Source organism: Amblyomma mixtum, chromosome 10 (assembly GCF_055824585.1).
Source record: "Amblyomma mixtum isolate Tamu chromosome 10, ASM5582458v1, whole genome shotgun sequence".
Taxonomy (NCBI): domain Eukaryota; kingdom Metazoa; phylum Arthropoda; class Arachnida; order Ixodida; family Ixodidae; genus Amblyomma; species Amblyomma mixtum.
Genome location: NC_143021.1, coordinates 135,617,375 through 135,642,358, shown reverse-complemented (window position 1 = coordinate 135,642,358; position 24,984 = coordinate 135,617,375). Strand labels below are relative to the sequence as shown.

Below are 24,984 nucleotides of genomic sequence, written 5' to 3'. Positions count from 1 at the left end.
ATGATGCATGCGAAGTATGAAGAAAACAGAGAATGGCAACAATTGCAGAAATATGTAGTCTCCCATGATGTGCAGTGGTATGTGTAGCTTGAACTTCAGAAGGCCTTATTTGGAATCTGAAGAAGCTGGTTGGGTTGGGTGTTCCATATCAGCCGAGAGTGTGATACCAGTCCTTCTCGTAGATCTCGTATGGAGTCTGCAAAAGCAAACAGAAATGTTCAGTCTGTTGCCGCAGGAGACAAACAAATGCTGCAAGATCGTTGGGCCAATATTTTTCCAAGGTCGGCAATAGGAACAGTAGCTAGAGGAAAAGAAAGAATATCAGTAGACGAGGCAAAAATACACGATAGTGCAACATTTGCATTACCAACCTTTCCGGCTTTCTTGGTGAAAATGTTTTTAATTTGGAAGATTGTAAGTCATTGTTGTCGAAGTATAGGCAATGGCCGATTCTTCCGTCGCCCGCCTAGAGCATTTAAAATTGCCATAGAAAACCATTGGGGGAACCATTTTGGCAATAGCGAAAACGTTACGAGCAAAAAACAAAAGAATGAAAGCCTGCCGAAGGAAGAACTGCGGATGTACTGACTGTCAAAGTGAAATCTTACAATATATGCAGTGATTGTGTTCATAAAATCTTTTGAATTGAAATGTGATTTCGGCCGCAATTGCTGGGTATGAGACTCCTTTAGTCATCGCTATCGCTCACTGTGCTTACCTGCTATGTGTCACACTTCCCAGAGAATGAAAAAGGCCGCACGTTTAAATTAGCCGCAAGTGAGATGCAGAATATGTGGCAACAGAAGAGGTATCACTAGAATTGGGCACAGAAAAGGCGGAAAACGATACCCACCCACTTTTTGCTTTCGCATGCGGCCAGCAGGAACTCTTGCATCCACGTCACTATAGGCCGCAGGGCGCCTATATCGTGGCCACTGGAGGAGTGCATCTTGTAGTCCCAACTGGAAATTAACAGCAGTGCGCTCATTAGTCACATATGATAGAATTGATTTTATTTCAGGAACAAATTATGGCTTTCCAGAAACGCCTATGTGCCTTACAATAGCACCTGTGGCAGAATTGCAGAGAAGATAACATTGCACACATAAGATATAATGCCACTTTGATTTACCTATTTGATAAGAAGCTGCAATATTACCGCGCACTTGTGCCGCAAATTCATTGTGCGATAACCTTAGAATATAAACAGAACGAATCTTATTAGAGCGCTAAAAATGCCCTGGTCACTGCACGGCAACATGAAAGTAACACAACTCTTGAATAGTATATAAAAAAACAGTTTGAAAAAGTTGTACTTAAAAATTATAAATGCGCTTAAAGAAGGTAAGATCTCACATTTTTTAAACCAATTAGCATAGCGGGGACACGGGCATTTCTCATCGTGCTAACACCTGTTGTGGCTAATGGTTTGGTGAACGAGATTTGTCTTTGTTCGAGAAAACCTTCTTGCGAATAACTAACAGATAGAATTTTGCATGTTGTGAACTCGGACCAACGATGATTCTGGTCTAAAGTTTAACTAAGTCATTGTCGACCTTAATGTAGATGCAACTTAATATACTGTTCTGGAATTTGATTACTTCACGCTTTTCCTGTTGTACCCTCTACAGAAGGAAAGACAGTAAGGTCTCAGTGGCATACCAGAGGTTTTTCCTGCCTTGAAAGTGCATGGCGCAGTAGAGAGCCGATGCGGCCTTCTTGGAGGGCTTTATCCAGGCCATGGTGTAGTCGTCCAGGCACACCTCCAGGATGTACAGGGCCGTCAGATGTTCCGCTTTGCTTGCCAGTGAAGGGCAGGAAACGTGGGGCAGCCAATCAGTTAAAAGGCAGCAACTTCACTACACGGGTCTGTGGAGCAGACAGGACCTTATCAATGGCTATTTCTCGTCCCCTGAAACTAGTGAGAAATAAATCAACAAATATTCCATCAGGAAACCGCTCAGGCGCAGCACTCAACAGCATTAGATTATTCAGAAAAAAAATTGTTGCTTGTATGGTGCATGGACAATAAATCTTTGCCAGCAACTTTTTCTTTAAAAACATTTACCACCTCTACACGTAGGTTGGTCTAACAAAACTATTACCCCTAGTAGTTGTTATTTTGGCAATGCCTCAAAATATACCAATCCTTTCCCAGCCTTTCGGACTTGCAGAGTTGTTCAGGTGCCTTTCTCAAGGAAGAGAAAGAACCGTGGCTTTTAGTATGCAGTCATATTTAAGAAAAAAGAATTTCAATTTTGACACATGGCTGCCGATTGCTCACATGGCACTCCAAGAGGAATTACCGAGAGTACCTGGAATTTTAAACCATGCTCGAGCATACTTCGACGTCGTGAAGGTTAATTATTATAGGAGGAAATTGCTGTTGGCCAGTATGGTTAGCTTACCACAGCCTAGCAGGTAGACGACATCGTTCGCCACCGCAGCCCCATTAGTTTTCTACACCGAAAATCGTTTCAAACTGATCAGAAGTGAAGTGAGTGGCGCGAAAAGTCTTACACTGTTTTAAGCAGCCATTTCGGCTGCTGAACAGCAACAACATGCTCAGAAATAAATGTGTAGTTGGTTTTACTGAGAACAAAATCTGGATAGTTGTCCCTTTAAATGAAAGCGTGCATCTAATAAGTAATGACTTGCTCTCGGACGAAGGCAAACCGCGATGTTAAGGACTTCACTTTACTGAACCATAGTATAGTTTAATAAATTAAGTTTCGATATTTCGTCAGCTAATCGCCATAAAACGTGCCGCATGCATGCGTCTGTGGGTCATCTGCGCATCGGTCTGTGCTCTATAGGAAGCATTACAACCTCACCGCTCCGCTTAGAATCTCCAAACAGCGATAGTACAATGGTGACAATGTTGTGGCACCTTAGAGTCTGTTCTGAAAGCTCGCCGGTATCCAGCACCTATCTAACTTATTGCGCGGCGAAGGCACGTCCTTGATGGCGAGCAACATGACAGGCTTATTGCCATCCACAAATTAATGAGCACACCACTCCAATACTCTGAAAGCTTCTATATTTTCTGCTATGAAAAGCAGTCATTGTGGAACACCCTCCGCAGACCACAATACGAGGGGGTACCCAAAAGAAACCGGACTAAATTTTTTGGTCGGCAAAGCTTCTGTGGTACCGGGTTTTGCCACTAGGAGCGCATAGAACGAACATTCCAGAGTCAGTAAACCGAGTGCCGTCGTTGAAGGAGGTCAGACTAGTTTAGGCAGAGTTTTAGAGTGACGACTGTTTTGTGTGAATGTCGTTTTTGCAATGGCTGATTTTCGTGAACAGCGTGCGCCGGTGAAATTCTGATTTTTGCTCGGAGAAAGTTGAAAGGAAACTCTTGAAATATTAAGAAAGACGTACAAGGACGATGCTATGGGGACAACTCAAGTGTTCCTGAATCGAATCCTGAATCAAAGCAACAATCATGCCAATGAAAAACTTCAAATTCACCTCGCCTCAAGAAAGCTCGTCAGGTGAAACCGAACCTCAAAACAATGCTGATTTGTTTTTTCGACGTGAGAGGAGTCGTCCATTGAGAATTTGCTCCGCAGGGTCAGACAGTTAACGAAGCTTTCTACTAGGATGTTTTGGAAAGATTGGACAACAGTGTGCGGTGGAAGCGGCCTGATTTGTGGCGGTCGGGTGGCTGGTTTTTTCCATCATGGCAATGCCCGTGCTCAGACAGCCCTGTCTCTACGACAATTTTGGACCAAAAATGGCATGACCCCTATTTCTCAACCCTCATACTCTCCCGACCTTGCCCCGTCCTACTTTCTTTGTTTCCTAGAATGAAAAAATAGGTGAATGGAAAGCGTTTCGCTGATGTGGCTGAGGTGAAGAAAAAAAACGACGGAGGCACTGTCAAGCATCACAAAAGATGAATTTAAACAATGTTTTGAAAAATGGAATGAAAGATTTGACTAGCGTATCATTGCAAGTGGGGAATACTTTGAAGGAGATTGAAGGTCTGTGCTTAAAATGTGAACAAATAAGTTCAAACAAAAATAAGTCCGGTTTCTTTTGGGTACCCCCTCGTAAGCCAGGAATATAACCGAAAGCACGAAGTGCACATACCTTGGCAGCCTTGCAGTTGCGACTCAGGAAGTCCAGGGGCAACGGCAAGTTCAGGGACCAATCGATGGTCTGAAGAATGTCCTCTTCCATGTTGCACAGTTCCCTCTCCGTGGTTTCTCCCGTGCCTAGAGTCGATGCGAGGTAGGAACGGTAGGGAAGGTGGCACTCGGGCTCCTTGTGCTGCACCGCAACACACAGTGCTGCAGCCCACAGCAGCTCCATCTGGCGCTTATCCACGGAGCGCATCTGAATAGGGAAAAGCAGCAGAGAGCGGAGCACGGAACAGTCAAGAGACAGTCTTCACTCATAGCTCCCAGCAGAGCTTTGTACACACATACACATTCTTCCGGCACTCTTAGTCAAATAAAACTTCAGCAAAACAAGCCTAATAACTGATTGATATGCTCTTGGCTTAGTTACAAAGCGCATCAGGATAATTAGTGCCATGGCGTCAGAAGCCCTTTGTTATCCGTCATTCACCACAACACATCACGCTAACGAAGGGTAGACGATATGGAGTTAACGAGAGCTTGTGTTCGAATAAAGTGTTCCCTTTTGAGTGTACCTTTACAAGTACAGCCTTTGTCAAAAGTTTGGAGCCCAGGGGCTTTTGTTTTGAACCACACTGCGTCGTTCTTAATGGATCTCTAGCGCTCCAAATTTCCTGGACATAACATTTCTGGTACTGTCTCCTGCAATAGGTAGGACTTCCATGAATGCTCCTGGAGTCCCAATATAACGCTTGGAAGTGAACCCCCTGGGCTCCAAACTTTTGACAAAGACTGTACATATTTAAGACGACACACCTACCAGAGCATGTCTTCAGTACGAGCCACGGTCTGAAGCTGCAGCATGAATAGTTCCAGCAACCAACTAGCAATGGCGACATGATATCACACAGCCACAAACGATGAACCAACTTATATCACGACTTGGTGCTTTGCGAATGAAAAAGGAAAAACAATAAAAGCTGCAGATGCCTTCTTATAAGACACACAAACTTGCAATACTTGAGAGATCGAGTTACATGGGAAACTTGACGTATAATACTTTACTTCGGTAATTCAGAAAATCCAAAAAAAAATTGTGCTGCCTTAACGAATGGAAGGATAAAGAATCCACAGTGAAGTTTCAAGCTTTTCCTAGCATAATAGTTAGTAAAGATGGTTCCTATATGTCGCAAGTTTCACGTCGATTTAAGCTGAAACGTAACTCTAGGCCATATTTTACTTGCATCAAATACGAATTTGTTCGTACATGTACCAGACTAAGTAAAGCTGAAAGTCAGCGCTCTATTTTCTAATGCTCCACTCTTCTTTCGGGAGCTTCTTGTGAACACTATTGAAATGTATTGATAGAAGCTTTGCTTACCTGCAAGTAGCGATCCGCGAGGGAGACAGCCAGAAAAAGCGTCTCCGGCGAAAACTGCAGCATGGTGCGGGTCCCTATGAGCCAGTGAACATTGCGCTCCCGTACTGAGCAATCCACCACTTTTCGGCCGCTCAAAAATTCCCATTTAAATTGGTCGCGTCAGCCCCCCCCCCCCCCCATCCCACTCCCCCCTTCCGGGCGCTAAATGGGCCACGGCGTTGGCCATTCCTTGAAATTTCAGTGTTCGAAAGCGCCCGTACAACTTCTTGCCAACGGGTTTTTTTCCACTTAATGCCGGATGAAAATGGGGAACGCCTTCGCTGTAGGTGTTATTCCAACTATGCCGTTTCACAAAATAAACTGGCCAAGTGCACAGCGGATTATGTGTCCACAGCTGACTCATATGCCTATGCTCTGTTTAAGCCGGAACTGCTTTAGCTACTATACTCCGGGAATACTCCTCTTCAAAGTTCTGCAGATGGGAGGGAAAAAAGAAAAGAAGCCAAGATTTTGTCCCTTTGGTGTCGGGCATGGGCTGCTCATTGTTCAGGAGAGGGGTGGGTAGGGTGAAAAGGGGTAAGCGTTTTTGTGGTTTCGGCACAGCAAAATTCAAAAGGAGCAATTGTTACAGATTACTTGGGTGCTTACAGAGCTGGTACGCTTAGTGAGTTCGCGTCGTTCCCTGTCAGAACGCGCACGAGGTTCAAACAGGTCCGCGGTTTTTTGTGTGAAATGTGAGAAAAATCAGCATTCCGTTAACACACTGCTTTCTTATTTATGCAGTAAAGTTTCTTCATGCGTGCGGAAACAAAAGTGAAAATAATTACAATTGCGAGAGTTACCCTACGCGTTGCGCCGAGATGACGCTGTCCAAGAAAGAGACTACGTCAAAAGCATCCACTGCATGTTACGTTTCTTTCGGTTGTTTTATGCGTATCTAGTTCTGCAGAGAAGTCCCCAGAGGTATGAAAGAAAAACATAATAAATTGTTCATTTTAGTTTTACGATTTTTCTTTTTAGCCGCAATGGTGCCGCAGTCCAGGAACTCAAGCCTGATGCATCTGCTTACGGGAATCCTGCATTCTAAATGTCTCCTGTGCTGGTGTCTTTATCATTGGAGCCGGCTACTTCCTTGTCGCCCCAAGAATTAGGGCTGCCTATTCAAAAACTCTCTATTGCTCTAGCACTCAACAGTGAAGGCACTATGGCAAAACCGATTTGTTCGTTGACTCTTGGAGGGACACCAGGGGAGGCAGCTCAAGGTTAGGGGTTATTTAATGGGTCAGTCTTAGGGATGGGCTGGATTGAGGTTCCTTAAACACAATTCCTGTTTTACAAAATGCAGACCCTGGCCACGTTTTTTGTCCAAACTCCAACAAGAACAAGTTAAAAGATCAACAATTTCAAAGCCTCTTACTGCTCTGATACAATCTAACGGTAAAAAGGGGTTTTGTTCGTTGCTGTGATTATTCAGTGACGTTATACAGGATGTTTAGGACCATCGCCCACTTCCGTTGTTCCTTCAAGTTGTAACGAAGTTCAGGTTCACCGAATTTTCTGATGTTTTTACACAGTCACGGCAATAGGCTAATATACAATTGATGAACGCTTGTGAAGCGCACATCATGCGCAGGAATCGTAAAAGCAATCACATTTTTTATCTACTCCTGTGCTCGAGCTGAACGGTCAAAGGTGAGATAAACCTGCGTTATGTTCCCTCTAGACTGTAAGCTCGAGAAAGAATACATAGTAAAGTTCCTTTAGATCAGTACTGGCAAGTCTATTACTCGTAATGAATAGCCTCGGCAGCGCGATAAAATGAAGACGACGAACACACACTGAGACTACAGCACTGGCTCTGCAGCTGATTCTGTTGTGCCTATTTTCTTTTGAATCCTCCTCGTTTTTCCGCGCTGCTTAAAATTTCCAGCGTAGAGAAGATTCGTGTTAAAAGCTCGTGACTACTGCTACGAATGTTTTCAGCAGGCTTTGCTTCCCAAGTGGTTTTCTTTTGGAGCACACCCGATGAGCGGTTATTTTGGGTGAAATAAATATATGAACCATCCTTACGGAAAACATTTTTGATCTGCAACATCTTGACAATACACGTGCTTTGCCAAAAATCACAAAATATTATTCCTGCGTGGTTCAATGTGTGCGATGATTGCATTCAGTATAGACTGTGAATATGAATTGTTCCGATTAAAAGTATAAATGGCTGCTGCCCGCATTTAAACGCCTTATCATGAAATACTGCGACCAGCAGTAAGAGGCGCAAATGAGGAAATCCTGTTTTTTTTTCTGCCGTCACGAAATCAAGGACTGTAATAGAATCTTTCTGCCAAATACCTGCAGGGATAAAGACTCTCAACTGACGTTTGTGACGAGGAGTTTTTCTAACTGGAAGCAAGCTATTATAAGATTTTAGAGACATGAGGCCTCGAAGCTGCATCGTGCGGCCATTAGCGTAACCGCAGCTACCAAAGCGTGTTTGAACGTAGCATCTGCTGATGTAATTGGGAAGCAAAAGAAAATGAAAGACTGACTGAAAGCACTGATAGTGTTATTATCTTCATTACAGTACTTAGAGTGCCAAGGACTGGCAGTGCGTGGTCATGATGACGCAGAAAGTCATCTAAGGCAGCTTCTGGAACTTCGAGCCAACGACATTCCAGAACTGCAACCACGGTTATCTCGAACAAAGTACAGGTGGCCTCTCATGACATTTTACATGAAATTTTGGAAATAATGGCTCATGATGACCTTTCAACAGCTTTAGATTCTACTCAACCGCCACAGCCACATTTCAACTTTTGCCGGAGAAACTAAGGATGTGTCAACATCGTATCACCCCACCTGCTTTTTATGTTCACCCTGGTGAACATAACTAATAACTGCCACTGTTATTTTTTTGTGTTTGCGTTTCATAGCTATCCACCTTCCAGTATTTACTGACTTCACAAGCCTTTCACAAATAAGGTAAGATGCTGTATCAGTGAAACCCGATACGTGCAACCTGTCAACGTCCACATGAAAGCTCTGCTCCAATGCTTAAAATCAATCAAGTAACAAAGCACTCTTCAATGCTGAAAAGAGTCCATAATTTTGCACTGTGTGCATAATGTGCGCTGTTAAAATTCAGTACCATTTTTTGCTCTAGGAGAAAGCTACCAAGTCAAATAACATAATTTATTTCAGTATCGACAGACAAATACAGTGCCCATTACTCTACAGGGTGCTATCAAAAATGCAGTAACAGCTTCACAGCGGCCATGTTACGATAAAAAGCTAAACCTCAAATGCATAAATACGAAAACTATTTGCTTTCGTCGCTCGAAGGTGAAAGCTAACCCATGCGTGCTCTTTTCGAACACCTACATAATGTCTACCACAAGTGGATTTAAGCCACAATGGTTAGCAATTACTAAGGAATCATCAGCATAACAAAACGTCCTGCTGAAGTTGCATTCCATGACCCATTGCCAAACTCGGGTAAATTCACAAAGCGCTCGTGGTCCTCTTGAGTAAATACAGGCGTCAGTGTTGAGCATAAAGACTGATGGCCGACACCTTAATTGTGGATTGCAAGTAAAACGACAAAAGTTTAGGAAAGCTTAAACTTATATTTCACATTTCTTGCATGATATTCCTGTACATTTTTTTACTGCAATCACGTGCAGTAAATATGACTTTATTCTTAATCGAATTATGAATTTTAAGCAAAAATCAATTCCATAAAAATGAGAAGATATGTGGGCAGCACCGGTCTCTTGCGTTTATATTTTCGAAATAAATCGCTCCAGCAGTGCGTTAGCCAAGTATGAAACCAGTTATATGGATTACATACTACGCAGGGCTGCTGCATTTTCTCGTGGTCATTAAAAACCTCGGCGAAACGGGCTTAAATTAGCATTGCAAAAAATGAAAGCTGCGCAAAGGAAACTGCGAGATGATTAATTTCTACCATACGTTTTCTATATTTAAACTCGCTAAAAATTGCGACTTATAGTACGCATGGTGCCGTGAAATGGTGAGCAAGAACACATCGGCAAATAACGACTCGTTGCCGAGATCAGTAAGTGCAAAAGAACTAATTCACATGTGTGCTCTCCAGGGCGGATAGGGGCGATACTGACTTCCTATCTGAACGCCTCATCCAGGCGTGTATTTGGTTTTGCTTGTGTATTTACTTTTGGGTGAGGTGGTCGGGGTCGGACAGATGGGTGTCTACTCGAAAGCGAGCCACACGTTTAGAGACGAATGAGAGGATATAGGAGTACATGCGGGGGCCACAGTTCAAGGAGGCGAGCTGAGAAAGGACGTGTTCGTGGCAAACAACGTCGAAGGCCTTGTGAACATCGACGGTCAAAAGTGCATGAATTTGAGTGGGTATAGGTGACAGGGAGGTTTGCTGGAGAATCAGAAACATGTCCTGTGCACAAACGCGGCGTCTGAAGGCAATCAGAGAATAAGGGAAGAACTCCCTCGCCTCGAGAAAATTAGAGAGTCGAGTCAGGGCCATTCGCTCAACGGTGTTACCAACGCAGGACGTCAGGGAGATTGGGCGGGAGGTAATAGAGAGAGGGAGGTTCGCCCGGCTTTGGAATCATAGAAATGAGGGAGGAGGTCCAGGAACTCGGCAGGCAGCCGCTGTCCTAGGCCTCATTGTAGGTCTGAAGGTGGAATTCTTTGGCGCAATCAGGAAGGTTATGAAGTGTGGTGTATTTAATTGCATCCTCACCGGGAGCCGAGTGTGTAGCATTGGCCGCCAGAGTCGATTCGAGCTCCCGGGGAGTGAAGGAGTGGTCACTATCGGGGTTAGGTTCGTCAGAGTATACCGGGTAGGAAGGTGTCAGTTTGGGCGGGAGGTAGAGAGAGGCGAGCTGATCGAAAACATCGGAGGGAGTCCCCTGGGAGGGCTTTAGCTAGAGTGGGACGAGGGGCAGGATTAGCGTACATGAGGGATTTAAAAAGAGACCATGCGGATCGCGAGTGCAATGCATACTGAAGGCCATCACAAAAAGCATTCCAATGAGAGTGCTGGATGGAGGCGCGTTGGGCGACGATCTCGGCCCACAGAGCAGTGATGCGGGAGAAAAGTCGGGCATTGTGGGGTAGAGAGCGAAAGGAGCGTTGAAGAATTTTACGACGACGCCATAAACGGAGAAAGTGAGAATCTGGGTCTGGCATGGGGTGACGAGAGCGAACGCGACGGCTACTGGACGTGAGCGCTGCAGAGATGGGCGACATCCAGTCGTCGTAGGATTGAAAGGATTCGGAAGCGAGATTAGTGCGTTAGCCGTGCCAGCCAATGTGAATAACCGGATGACATCGAGGGATGTGCTAAAGTGAGGTGGTAATATGGATGAGAAAGTGGTCACTGAGCAGAGTTTCGTCTGTCACCTGGCAGTGAAACGAAAGTGAACACCGAGAAAAAGTGAGGTCGGGTGTCCTGGGACGCTATGAGGCAGTGCTCGCTCGAGTAGGGGAACCAGGAGTATTAAGAAAGGTGAGGTGGCGTTCCTGGGCCAGCAAATGGAGGAGGAGGTCGGATTTGAGGGTTTGGGGGTATCCCCAGAATGTGCGCGGGGCATTAAAGTCACCACCAAAGACCAGATGGGAGGTAGAAGGAAGAGAGTGAAGAAACTTGCATAGGACTGAGAACTAAGAGGAAGTGGCAGGGGGGTTGTAGAAAGACAAAAGGGCGAGTCAGATGCGGGGAGAAGGATGGTAATAGACCGCAACAACAAAATATTTAAGAAGGGTGGAAGAGATGTAAAATGGCTCGACGAGCACTTCGCTGCGTTCATAAATAGACACAAGCGGTGTGACCGTAGTGGCAAATTAGGCACGGTAGCCTCGACAGTTCGGGCCGTCCGAGTCTCCTGGAGAAGAAGAAAATGGGGCAGGGGCAGTAGATACTGATAAAGGGGGGTCTTATTATGGCACTGATGTCGGCAGTTCTCCTGCACAGTCTCGAGGTCCTTGGCAAACACCATTATGATAGTGCAGAGGTAGAAGCTCGTGAGGGTACGCGTTCCTTCTTTTTGGCCGAGGGTGGTGACTCATGCACTTATTACTAAAACTCCTTCTGGATTCAGCCAATGAAGCAACCAATAACTGACGTCATCCTCCCTGGAGCGCAAACGTAGGCTCCCCGTGTTAGGAAGACTCCGCCAGGTGTCTGAAGAAGTGGTTTCGCTTTTTGGACTGTTTGAGCGGAGTTATGACTGTAAGAGGTCTTAGAACTAAAAGTAAAACAAACTCACGGCGCTCCGAGAGCCTTCTCTTCTTGGCAATGAGAAAAAGAGTCCTAGGAGCTGCGGTATTTCGCAGACTGTTATGGTGCGCAAAATGCCTTAATAGTGAAACTTACCCAGATGGAGGGGTAGTGACGTGTCGAATTATTTTGTCCCCCCAATAAGCTACCTCCCCTAAGTCTTCTATCTGAAAGTTATGGAAAGGGAAACAGTCGGCACGCCCTTATCGCCTCTATTCCCCTGAATTGCTCTACTTTAATAAATTCCCGCTTTGTCCGAACCGGTAGCTTCTCCACTTCCAAGAAATGATATGGAATACCACAACAACAAAGACTCAAAGCGCTTTTCAATCAAAGTTTCACAATAAAAATTCTGCCACGGTAAAGGATGAAATGTAGCGACGAAGATGTTTTGACGCGGTACCGGCAGTGCTATCGATGAGGGCGCGCTGCTGGTTAGCTCTGGAACGAACACCGGCGGGTATAGAAACGCTGTAAAGTGCCTGTTGCTTTTAAGGCCAATAAACCTCTTTGCAAGGAGAAGAAATGGGGTGTAGAAAGCTCGGAAACATTTATGGCCTACCACTCAGTTAAAAGTGGCGTCAAGACCGAAAGGTGTTTTGCATTTCTGCTCTACCAGTTTGCGTTTTTGGAATGGTTACACAGGGCATAGCGAGGTTAGTAAGTGCTGGAGCGGCAGATCATTCTGCTATGCTGCGTAGATATATATCACATGTTTTTTTAAAGAATTCCCCGCATGAATAACGCGCGGTGGGCCGTCGTGTTACAGCAGCAATATAGCAGCAGTTATTCGCGGAACAGGAGAAATGGTTTGGTTTTGGTTTTATGGGGTTTAACGTCCCAAAGCGACTGAGGCTATGAGAGACGCCGTAGTGGAGGGTTCCGGAAACTTCGACCACCTGGGGTTCTTTAACGTGCACTGACATCGCACAGTACACGGGCCTCTAGAATTTCTCCTCCAAAGAAATTCCAGCCGCCGCGGCCGGGATCGAACCCGCGTCTTTCGGGTCAGCAGCCGAGCACCATAACCGCTAAGCCACCGCGGCGGCTACAGGAGAAATGAAAAATTTGGCCATGCATGGTTTGTCCCCGGTTGCAAAACTGCCTTCCCAGGCAGTCGCATTTTTGCTATCACTACTTTTCGCTTAGCATGCCTTAGTGTCCTCGAGGGCTTGCTAGCCGTGCATATCTATGGTAGTTCTCAGTGCAACGTGGATGTTGGGTGCAGCGAAGTCTTAGTATCTTGTACGGACGAAGAATTCTCCAGGAAGCTATCCACTCTACAATAAGTTCGCCTTGAGAATGCTGACAAGATAATGTAACTTCTTGGAGAAAACCGAAGTTTCCAGCAGAACTTTTCATCCCTCGAGCTTTAAAAAAACTGCCACGGAACAGAGCAGAAAAGAACATGACGACAAGAGCGCTGTTTGCCTGATGCTTGTTACCAGATACTGATAAGGATAATAAACCACTTCTAACGTCACAGAACACAGAAACCGGCGAGAACCACAGCATTCGGCACTTCACCAGCGCAAAGTGTTATGATGGAAATACTGGAAATGGGGTTCTGGAAATGAAGATTACACCTCCTTGAGTTCTGTGCCACGAAAGGCGCTTTCAACCAAACTCCGTGACGCGAGTATCATAGAAGCGACCTGTTGGTGTAATAATTGCAGTGAAGTCCTAGTTCCGAAACAGCCATCAAGAGGGCGGCTTTCCGTCATGGTTCGCGGTTTTTGAAGACAGCGAGTGGAAACTATTCATTAGGGTGAACTGTCGAACTTGAAAAACGGCCAGGCCTCATCTTGCCTGTTCGTTAGTGGCTCGTGAAATATACACGGCATTTATTGTTCACCTATCCACACTCTTACGAACAATGCACGTGACCAGCAAAATGTGGCGATTGACCGTAATTAAAATATTCGCACTCCTGTGCGGATATTTGGTCAAGGAAGTGGAAACGCAGGACATCATGCTGGACATAACGGCTGCTTCAAAAGCATTTCCTGCTCGAACAGTATTTATGTATTCATCGTTCGACAAGAGTCTCCTTCCCAAAAGCGTCAAGCAGTTTCCCATTGCACTGAAATTTGTCAGTGCCTCAGATTATCAAATAAGGCGTGAATTCTTAGGCTACGCACAAGGAAAGAGCTGCGGGGTTGTCCGCACAAAAGTATGGGCATTCTGGCTCGAAAAAAGAGTAGTATTTTTATCCCTTTCTTGGGACAAGTTTTTAGGTCCCGCGAGATCTCTTGAAAGCGCAGTGGCAACCCGGGCGGGCAATCTATTGTTCGCTCTTGCGGAGTCACACGAAGTTGCTCTGCGTGAGTTTCCAAGTGGATTCTCCCAAGTGATAAGTGTCAGCGCCGATGACATCAACGCTCCTCAGGACCGCTTTCGGCGATGCGCGATTCGCAGAACGACTGCTGCTTCAGAATTGTTCGTCCACCAAACGTCCGAGGAAAAATTCCCCAGTGGGCACAAGTACACTGCAGTGGTGTGCACAGCCGGTGCCTACAAAGTAGACATTAAGACAAAGCTAGAAGCTTTGGCGCTGATAGACGCTTACAAGACACTCAACAACACAATTGATACAATTGAAGGCGGTCGTTGGAAGGATGTAAGCAGCAAGCGCGTGGATTTCCTGGCTGTTCCCGTCGTAGCCGCTATCCTGCACACAGGAGACTGTTATGCATGCACTCTATGCTACTGCTCCGCGTTGCTTTTACACGGCAATTCACAATACTGACGAGCTCGCCTTCATCGACCCCCTGGAATTCGCTGCTCTGTTTCCCAGTTTCCTTAATTGCTTCCGGGTTAATGCTTGCATTGTATTTTTATGTCCGGTGCGCCTTCTATCGAGCAAACTGCAGCGCCCCGACAGTACTCGCCTTTTCCTATTTTTTGCCTCCACTTTTCTTGGGAAGGCCCTACCCACGTCGCTGGCAGATATACCACGTTTTCGCGGTCTGGCCACGGCGGCGTGGGTCCTTAACATGATGGCGCTGGCAAATTATATTCAGTCTAGTGTAATCGCTGTCCACAGCACCACAAGAACCCTCAAAAACATTAATTCTTTCTCCGAAGTGAATCAGCAGGTTAGTAAGGGTAGAGTGTGTCCGTGCGTTAGCAAGGAGTGGCGCAGCATACTTACGAATCTTTTCCTGCGTGGCGTTTTAAGCTAGTTTGTCATGATACATGGTAGGGAGAATCACTGTAGCAAGGCGGCCCTATTTAAGATTGACTTGCTCCAGTGTTACCAGGGAACAAGCGATGGAACGCACGTGGCCCTCTCAATCTGCATTGACGACGAAGTGGCCGTCGCTGCGCAGTGGGGCCTCGTCCTGTGTGAAAATCCCTTGACGATTGTGCAAGCTTCTGCAGTACATGCTCTAAACCCTCACAGGTAAGCAAAGTGTTTTCCTGAGTGACGTTCGCCATTTTAACATCGCATTACATCACCCTCCTTCTTTTAGGCAATGGCGAGGTTTTCAAAGAGTTTCTAAGAATAGATATCGATAGGAAGAGGGTTATCTCCTCAGATATTTTTGCTGCGCGAGAAATGCAGGCGTTTTTACCTCATAACGTGAGTTAGTTGCATTGAAACCTAGAAATAAATTTATTGTTGGTATTTCTAGCCACTCCCACCCGCCCTCCCGCAAAAGTTGTAACGTTTTTTTTAATCGTGTAAAATTTAATGACTTTGCAAGTAATCAGAGCAGACGATCGAGGCAACCGCTTCTTTGTCAACAAAAGGTGCTCCGGAGCCTGTTTACAATTTGTTTGAATTGTTGATGTTGTGATGCTCTTCCTGGTAGCCTGCTGGGATACTGAACAAGACTCAGCGCGCTGCCTTGCAGAGATGGCGAATGACATCTTGAAGTGCCGAACAAACATGCACGAAAGACTAGAGGCGATTGAAACAAAGCTTCAAGAAGTCTTAGGATTTGAAACCAAATGCTTATAACTCGAAACTAAGATTAGCAGCACAGAGACACAGTTATAATATAAATTTAGAAAGAGTGTTTGTGAACCTCCAAGACGTTTGGCTGGAGAACAGCCCACAGCTTCGATCCCCTCTGTTCGTATTCAAAGGTGCTCCTCGTTGATATCGTGCTCACTGCTTCGCTAATTTGATGCAGAATGTACCTTACAGGGAGCGCTGCAACAAATACTAATCTTCTGAAATAGTCAATGCTGAAATGAGAGATGGATTGCTGAGCGAAACATGCAAAAAGCGGGCCAAACATAGTGGCACGTTACGGGAGTCAGGAGCGGTTGGCCGCAAGGGGAGTTCATTGCGGTAAAATCTTCATTAACTGATCAAGGAGTCTACAGAAACATCATTTGTAAAGTGTGAGGAGTGCCTTAATTACGATCCCAAGAGAAACGTATGCTCTTTCCTGAAGAGGGAGCTGCACAACTGAACTTCTCTCGATTTGAAGTGCACTAAATCTTATTGGCAGCTGTACGAGCTTGTCTGAGAAGAGCAGCTAGTTTTAAAAGCTGGAGAACGAAATAAAATTTTAGAGGCCAAGTTTGGATGGAACAACAAAATTCTACCTTTCACTAGCCGAAATTTTTCCTTCTTTCGATAAGAAAGAGTTGCACGCTGTTGTTGTTGTTGCTGCGACTAAGAGAAGATGAGAAGGAAAGTGCACGGTCCTGCCGACTGCCTCAAGCCGAGGCCCCACCACTGCCGCGTACAGATAGAGGAGAGTTCAAAGATAAGAGGAAAGGGAAAAGAAAAATTCAGAGGGCACTTTGGCTGTCTAAACTATTGCAAGGAGAGAGCCTTTCCTCTGGCAGTATTCTTTTCCATTTTTTCATTTTTTTACTGATTTTTAAATTTTTGCTGTTTTTCTTTTTTTATTTCTTTTATTTGTTATGAAACTCATGCATTCACTAGATGAGCCTTTATGCATGCAGAAACCTTGTTGTTTCGCGGCAAGGTGATAGCGTCTGCACTTCAAATGCTGAAGGCCTTGGTTCGGTCGACAGCTTCGACACAGGTTTTCTATTTAAGTGAGGCATTAAAATCTTTCGCCTCAAAAAAACCTGCGTCGCAGCAACCGCGTCCGGCGAAGCGTACGCTGGCTGAAAAAAGAGATAAGCGGCCGTAGCCTCGCTCGCTTCTGAATTCAATATACCTCACCCTTTCAATCGACCGCCCAAAGAGAGCGTGCAACGAAATTATGTACGCTGCCGCAAATATCCCACAGACGGCACCCGACGTGAAATAAAAACATTAAAGAGAAACGCCACTACTGAAGCTGCCACGAAGAGGCCGACTTTTTGTCCCACAGTTGCGGAAAGCGGTGAGTGGAAAGCAGCTTAAGCTTATTAGGTCGAACTCAAAAGCTACTGAGCCTCAAATTAATGGTCTGCAATCCTTCCATTAGTATGGTCTGCTGTTCATCGAAATTCTGTCACAAGGTTTGCCAGAAATGAATCTGAAAAGCAAAAACTGTCTGGTTGTCCTAATATTTCAAACATATATCCTCTTGCGTGCCTTTATTGTGAAGGGGATGAAAACGCAGGACCCATTGTTAACCGTAATGGCGGCGTCAAAATCGTATACTGCACGATCAGTAATGCTGCACTCATTGCTAGACACGAGTATGGTTCGCCAAATCGCTAAGCAGTCTCCCATTGCACTGAAGTTTGTCAGTACTTCTGATTATCAGATACAGTGTGAATTTCAAGGCTTCGCCCGCGGAAGGGAATGCGCTGTCGATCGCAGCAACTCAATGGAATTCGGGCGTGAGAAAAGAATAGTATTTCTGCCCCCTTCATGGCGTAAGCTGCCACTGACCACCAAATCTCTGTTTGAAAGCTTGGTAGTAAACGAAGCACGCAACTTGGTGATCGTTTCAGCAGAGTCGCATAGAGAAGCGCTGCGCGAATTTCCCCGTGGACTCTGCCAAGTGGTCAGTGTGGGTGACGAGGACGTCAACGTTCGTGAGGACCGCTTTCGGCTATGTGAGATTCGAAAAACGGTCCTCCCGTCACAAGTCTTTGTCCGCAAGAAATCGGAGGGAACATTCTCCAAAGGGCAGAAGTACAGAGTAATCGCGTCTATTACCGGTGGTGCGCAGGGAGACATTAAGGCAAAGCCAGAAGCTTTGGCATTGGTAGACGCTTACAGGACGCTGAACAACACCATTGATGCGACTGAAGGCGCAGACTGGCGTGAAGTAAGCAACAAGCTCGTTGACTTCACTGTTGTTTCTGTCGGAGCCGATGCCCTGCAGATAGGGGAATTATTCTTATATGCACACTATGCTCCTGCTCCGCTTTGTTTTTACACGTCTCTTCGTAGGGCTGACAGGTTCACCTTCATGGACTCTTGGACTGCACTCCTTTATTTCGCTGTTTCCCTGATATCAGTGGGGTTCTGCCTTGCGTTGTATTTGAACATTCGCTGGCGCCTTCTATTAAGCAATCTGCAAAACCCCAGCAATCTGGGCTTTTTTCTGTTTTTCACCTGTACGTTTCTTAAAAGTGGCCTACCTACGTCATTGAATTGCAGTCCCTCTTTTCGCGGTCTAGCTCCTGCTGTCTGGGTCCTTGGCATGATGGTGCTGGGAAATTATGTCCAGTCTAGTCTCACCTCTGTACGCAGCACAACATCAACACTTAAAAGCATTAACTCTTTTTCAGAAATGAAGCAGCAGATTAAAAGTGGCATAGTATGTCCGTGTCTTAGCAACGAATGGCGTAACTTCTTTGCAAACTATATGCGGCTAGATTTTCTAAGGGTTCTGTCCATGATGCGAAAGTGGGAAAAATTGTGCGGAGAGGGTCCCATTCTCCGGATTGACATCTCCCAGTGCTACCAGAAAACAAGTGAAGGAACGCATGTGGCCCTCTCAGTCTGCACTGACGACGAAGTGGCAGTCGCTTCACAGTGGGGCCTCGTCCCGGGTGAACACCACTCGACGATGTTGCAAGCAACTGCAATGCACACACTCAACCCACATAGGTAAGCAAAGTTTTCTTGGCGGTGAAATTCATTGTTTTCCATTAAGAATATATTTTCTGTAGCTTTTAACAATTAGCAGATATTTGTATAGCTGCAGTAAGAACAAATAATAACCGAAACAAGAAACTACGTTGGGAAGATATTCGCCAAATATGCGCACTTTGTTTTTTTGTAACTTTCAGATTCTCGTCTCGCCGTGGGCCTCACTCCAGGCTCAACGCATGGGATGTCGCATCTTGTTAATTCCATATTAATTTCTCACTTTCATCGTCGAATCAGGAATAATGAATAAAAAAACAGTTGACTCGCCTTTAAGAACTTTTCACAATTGCACGACAGTTGATTTTGACAATATATATATATGCATTTCGTGCGACATTAGGCTTCCCGCACAGAAGTCGAGCTATGTCAAACTATGCTAAGGATTTAGGAACGGTAAACTTGGCTCCCAAAAACGGTTCGCACTATAGCATGAAGTCGTTTTGCGCTCTAATCGCAGGCAGTAGATTTTTTTGCGAGAACCTTTGGAAACTACTGTGCTAAAAGAATGATTTCTCCAGCCGACTCCTTTCTGTGAAGTCCTCCCTATCGGTGTCCAGTCTCACAGTTATGAAGGCTTATGATTGACTTCATACTTTCATAGATTGAGCTGATGAAGTTGCTGTGCACGGCAGCTTGTCTCAGGTCATGTTTCACACCACACGAAGGCAGCGACGCTTCCTATTCACGTATCTCAAGACCACCCGCAGTGTTACAGAGGCCTGTATCCGCACCTTTTGCAAACTGCATGGTTCGTTTCAGCAGAAACAGTAGTGCGCGTTAAAATGAAAAAGCAATAGCGACGGTGAAGAATTCACTTGATGGGATGCAGTTACAGGGGTGAGTGATAGAAGCCGCTGCATGAATTTGTTTGTGTAATTTCTGAGGTGACTGAGCGTTGTTACAGGTAAAGGCGGCTAACTTGAGATCCCGGCACAGTTGTATTGGCTTAGCATTCACTTTCAGTGTCCTGTTAGCGATACGAATATTTTTGTGAAGTCCTTCTTCCCTCCTTTAAATTCGTGTCTCAAAGCGATGCGGCGCCAGTAAAACTAAGAAACCTAATCTGAGACATCGTGTTCCGTCTACTATACGAAATTTACAGAGCCCAAATTTAAAAAAAAAACTTTTTTCAGGCTTTAGCACCCTTCTTCACCATTCCCATTTCGAAACACACTTCTTGGAATGATTCGGTATCATACTGACAACAGATATGAACATTTGTGTAGCACATTATTGGCGAGCTTACATAAATAGTGTTCAGCGACTGGGGTAGGGTTAGGTATATCTCTTTAGAGAGTGCGGCCCTGCTTAAGGTTGAAGAATTCTAAACAGCACTGTGCGCTTACGCAGAAAAGTGTGGTGATTTATCTCATCAGGAGCATCCGATGAGCCAAATGTTGTTTTCAGGAAAATTCACGAGTAAAATATATCCGCGAAGCATTTTCTTTCAAGGATTTTCTTTGTTTTTGCTCAAAGCCGCCGGCATGGGTCTGTTCAATTTGCGGTATGAGAGGTCACCAGACTTAACTCGAAGGATCACAGCCATGCGCAAGCGCTCTCCATTGTTCGAGACTGTCGTAATTTTTTAGTGTTACCTCGAAGGTTACTTTCTTGCTTCATATTCAGCGCGACAGACAGCAGTGGAGATCTCGCGCTTCGACGACCGCCCAGAATGTTTGATTCTATTCCCGTCGCCTAGTTTTTCGGCTATTTTGGGCTGAAATCAGACAAATAAAGGCTTCACTTTTAGAACCTTTCATTGTGTGCAAAAAATTTGACCACCTTTACCAATACGTGGCATCTGCTAGAGCTGGTGCACCGCGAACCTGCAATGCTCATAAAATGGGGGGTGACGTTGCGTCATCAGCGATGGTTCTTCAAAAGCCACGTAATTATCTTGGGTTCTCTGGACAGGCCTAGGAAGGCGCAAAAGAATGGAAGGGCCAGTAAGAGCGTGTGACGGACTTCGACCGATATGAGGACCAAGGAAAACTACGCTAAGCATTCTTTGTTCGAAGTGGCCAAATTAGAACCTGATACGAGTATCACGATGCTTCCCTGCAGTCTTGGAACTCATTTAAAAACGAGGTCTTGAAATTACTCACGAAGACTGTCTGCCGAGAAAAAATTAATTCGTTGTTCCAGACGCGCATTTAACAGGCAAATGAGAGCATCGTTTCATACGGTGATGAGCTGTGGCGTGTATATTCTGTCCCGAAGACTCTAACATGACCGAGGAGAAGTAGCTGCGCTCCTCATGCGGGACATCAAGGAAAAACTTTTAGACGAGGTGGTCCGAAACCCGCCAAAGACCGCAGCCACAGATAATGTGACTACAATAAAGAAGATCCTCGAGGCCCGTGCTCTCCAATACGACCAGACGCTAGCAACCTTCTCTACGATGCATGCGGATACTTCAACGGCCAGCAATGGCAGCTTATGTGGTAACATCCACGCGGTTGTTCGGTAGGAGTTTGCACACTCGTGCCATCTTATTTGCTATCTCACCTTGCGTCGCTCAGGGTCGCGGTTCGGAAGAAGTTCACCACGCCTCATGTGTCGCTGAAACGAGCAGCACAAAATAAGAGCTCCAGGCATGACCTGAAGCACAGTTTCGCAAAGCTTCCTCGCGCAAAGTTTCGTTAAACCTGTGTTGGGTTACTGAATACAACGAGTCCTCCATGTCCTCGGAAATGGCAGAAATGGCACAGGTGCCAGTTCTAGGTAAGAAGTCGACAACGCACATCGAGGTTTGGACGCCCGAGGTGTCGTCGGGCGCCAAGAGGTCCAGTGAACGTTTTAAGAACTCGTCTACCACTTTTTGCCACGAGCCGTTCTCGATGGAAATGTCCTTAAGGGATGAAGGCCTCGCCTTCCAGTGTACGCGGTTCGCTAGCCAGGGCCTCTCCCGACCAGTGACAAAACTACACTCAGCATAAAAGACACCGGTTTATTCCAGAACATGCCAAAGCGTTTACAGAGGGTCAACATGGAATGCAAACGCAGCGCAGAGCATGCGGTTAAGGCTCTCGTGGGCGCAATGCAGTTACAACAAACCTGCGCTAACACTTGAGCTTGATGAAACAAAGACACACTGAGACACTGTGAGAACGAAGCGGCAGAGATAAGGGCGTGAAGCAGCACAAAAAACCAGGCTGCTGGAAGAGCAACCACTCACGCCAAGCAGCTATGCATTCTGCGGGGATGCCGCTTCCATCATCTGTCTGCATCCCGGTAAGATACCGACCTGTACTCCGTGTCCATACCGACAGCTCGCGCTAACCGGCCATAGCGTGACCGTGCCCCAGCAGCGATCCCCAGCCGGAATCCCCTCGCACGTTATTCTCGCCGCCCTAACTAATTAGTCGCCCCAGTGAATACATGCCACATCTCGCTAGCAACTGTTGGGTCATGCGCAGTTGCGCTGCCCCTGTAGACACCAGATGACTGGAAGACAGCGCGCGGTTCAAATGTAGAAAGCGAGCCTCTGGAGCCTCGCCGGAGATATCCAGTTCTGTGTGCCGTTGTAGGAAAGTGTATGTCGCTCTCTTTCTGTTCACATCTTCAAGAAAACTGCCGAGATTTATGTTCTTAAAATGCTCAAGAGCGCGACATTTTATCGTTGACGGTTTAGACTTCACAGGCTTGAAATTGTTAATAGCCTTTTGGGCTTTCGTGGATAACAGGCTTTTGGGCATTAAAACAAAGCCGCCCTCTTTACCGTATTTTATATGTTTCCAGCATCGTCCTATTTACTTCTTCTTCTGATCGCGTCGTTTTTTGCTGGGTTCTGCCGGCAACATATTTCGATCTTTGTCACAGGGTTCTGTTTTTAGAGACCTTTCAAAGGAAACAAAATGCTAAAATGATCGAACAAAACAAAGCAAAAGTAATGTCAAATGCTTGCTGATTTGGGAAATTAAAAATAAAGAAATAATGCCTGTCTCTTTCTACAGGCATTGAGTTTTACGCAGATATTTATTTTTTGGAGCTTCGGCCTTTGCGAGGAGCAAACTTCACTGACAATCAATACTCTTATCTTTTTAGAGTCTCCCGCAATACGCCTGCAGTCGTAAACGCTGTTCCATTCTGTCTACCAAATGAGTGAGCAAGGATTTTCGGTTGTCATCGAGCAGGTCGTGCGTGGGCAGTGCCTCAAGGCCATGCTGCATATCTTCGGGGCTCCAACCTAAAGGTTACACGTTACAGGTTACAACGAAACGCCGAAGGTCCCCCTACGACGCTGCCGTATTTAGTACGTCTGCGGCGCAGACAAAGACAAGCTCTACCACGAACTGACATGAGTTCATAATGAGGCCACCTTGCAGCGTAATCACAACGACCTACCTCAGGCGCGATCACATCCCCCGAAGAAGACGAGACCGAAGTCCAAGATGAGCCTTGTGGGCGATTCCTCATCGCGGGGACGCACAGGCAGTGACTCGAGGCAGGTCTTCGTAACAAAAGGTTTATTCCCACATTGCAGGGGGGTCGGGCGTCGTTGCGCAGCGGGGGTCAGATGGTCCTCGGGCAGGGCAGGTGTCGGGAGAGCCGGTGTCCAAAAAGAGAGAGGCTTGGCGGTCGCGCCTTAAGAAGGCTCCCTCGCGTAGCTTGGTTCCCCCCGCACCACCACTAGGGAGGAAAGGTTCGAGGCTACCCGCGGTGAGCGGCGCGGGATTAAGTTGGCCCGCGAGCGGACCCTACATCTCGCCCCCCCCCCCCCCCTCAAACGTCCCTCTCGGCTTCCGCCAGTAGGCGCTCGACGACCTCTGGGTCCGGGTCGGCGTCCATGGTTTTGTCGAAGGGGGGAGGGGAGCTAGCTGGGGGGCCGCTCACCGCTGGATGGATGGGCTCCTCACCAGCCGCCTGTGGGAGCGAGGAGCCTGGCTCACTGGGGGCGCTGCCGGCAGCGCCCTGCAAAGCTCCTCGGCCGCCGGAGACAGCAGGTCTGGGCGGCTGGACTGGAGGATTCGGAGGGCCGCCTCCTCCGGGCTGCCCCTCAGCAGTGGCGCAGCGGGGGAAGCTGCTGCAGCCGCCAAGCACTTCTCCGCCGCCTCCTTTCGCGCTCTATGCAGCGTACCGGCCTCGTGGTGGAGCTGGTGCACAACAAGTGTGCCGCAGAGGGAACACAGGCCGGCCCGCTCCTCGTCGTTGTACACGGCCGGTGGCTCCTGGTCCCTTTCCTGCAGGGTCAGGCTGCGGAAAGGCAGCGGCACTTCCTGGAGGTCGCCGTGCGAAGGTGCTGCGCCTGGTCCCGCCACATGAACCGCGCGCAGTAAGAGACGGCCGCTCCGTTGGCGACCGTGGTCCAGGTGGCCACGTGCCGCAGGACCCTGGGCCGCTTGGCTTGCCCTGCGCTTGATCGTCCCTGGCCCTCTTGCGTTGGCCTGCACCACTGGGAGGTGCTCTCCAGTAGTTGGCGGTGCGGCTAGGCTGGCGGTGGGGGCCACCGCAGCCGTGTAACCGGCGCCACTCGCGCGGCTCCTACCTCCGGCTGGGTGGCGCGCCTTGATGGCGGCCACCGTTGGACGTGGTCTGCCTTCCCTTCTGGAGTCCGAGCCACGGGTGTCGGTCCGCTGGAGCTTTTTAGAAGGCATACTTGAAGGGCGAGAGCATTGGGAGTGATTATTAATTGAGAGACACGGGTGCTACCTGGCCCTCAGGTTGTAGCGTCGGTTGCGAACCGTACCGCTACCTGCTCGTCCTCCCGGGGGTGAGATCGCCGCATTGCGCTGATTTTCCACCGCTTCGCAGTCATCGTACTTGCGAAGGTGGAAAGCCTTGAAATCAGCGACATGCACCGGACCGGCGGTTTCGCCGTTTGTCAACAACCGCAGCTGGTAGATGAGCTGCGTAGTCTGTGCCGTAACTTCGTACGGCCCAGTCCACTTGTGAGCTAGCGACGCGGCGAAACCGCGTACTGTGTTACTAAGCGGGTGCGTTCTCTTGAGTACTAAGTCGCCTGTGTTGAAAACGACGTGACGGCGGCCTTTGTTGTACTGATCCGCCTACTCCATGCGAGCGACATTGAGGTTTTCGCGAGCCACGCGCTGCGCTGACTCCAGGCGCTCCCGGAGCCTTGCCGCGTACTGCGAAAGCGGAGGGGGCGCGGGCCCCGCCGCGTCCAGTAGGGCATTCTCTAGCGGAAAAGCGATCTCTCTCCCAAAATTCAGGTAAGCTGGTGTAATACCCAATGACCTGTTCACGG

General features: G+C 47.1%; 1 protein-coding gene across 1 annotated transcript; it reads right to left on the bottom strand.

The window, feature by feature from the left end:
• Positions 1-148: 148 nt before the first annotated feature.
• Positions 149-23,195, bottom strand: LOC149327026 (G2/mitotic-specific cyclin-B2-like). The gene is made up of 9 exons (XM_089564764.1): positions 23,124-23,195; positions 21,285-21,338; positions 17,896-17,997; positions 5,470-5,604; positions 4,099-4,344; positions 3,475-3,479; positions 1,663-1,800; positions 854-962; positions 149-196 (listed from the first exon to the last, which is right to left on the bottom strand). The coding sequence occupies exons 1-9, from the start codon at positions 23,193-23,195 to the stop codon at positions 149-151; spliced, it is 909 nt and encodes a 302-aa protein (XP_089420890.1).
• Between the last annotated feature and the right edge of the window lie 1,789 nt (positions 23,196-24,984).

Coding starts and splice junctions, on each gene's coding strand:
- LOC149327026 (XM_089564764.1), bottom strand. CDS start 23,195: ATGAGGAATCGCCCACAAGGCTCATCTTGGACTTCGGTCTCGTCTTCT. Junction 21,339..23,123: donor GGGATGTGATCGCGCCTGAG/GTAGGTCGTTGT, acceptor TGCTCGTTTCAG/CGACACATGAGGCGTGGTGA. Junction 963..1,662: donor CAAGGCAGGAAAAACCTCTG/GTATGCCACTGA, acceptor GTTAATTTCCAG/TTGGGACTACAAGATGCACT.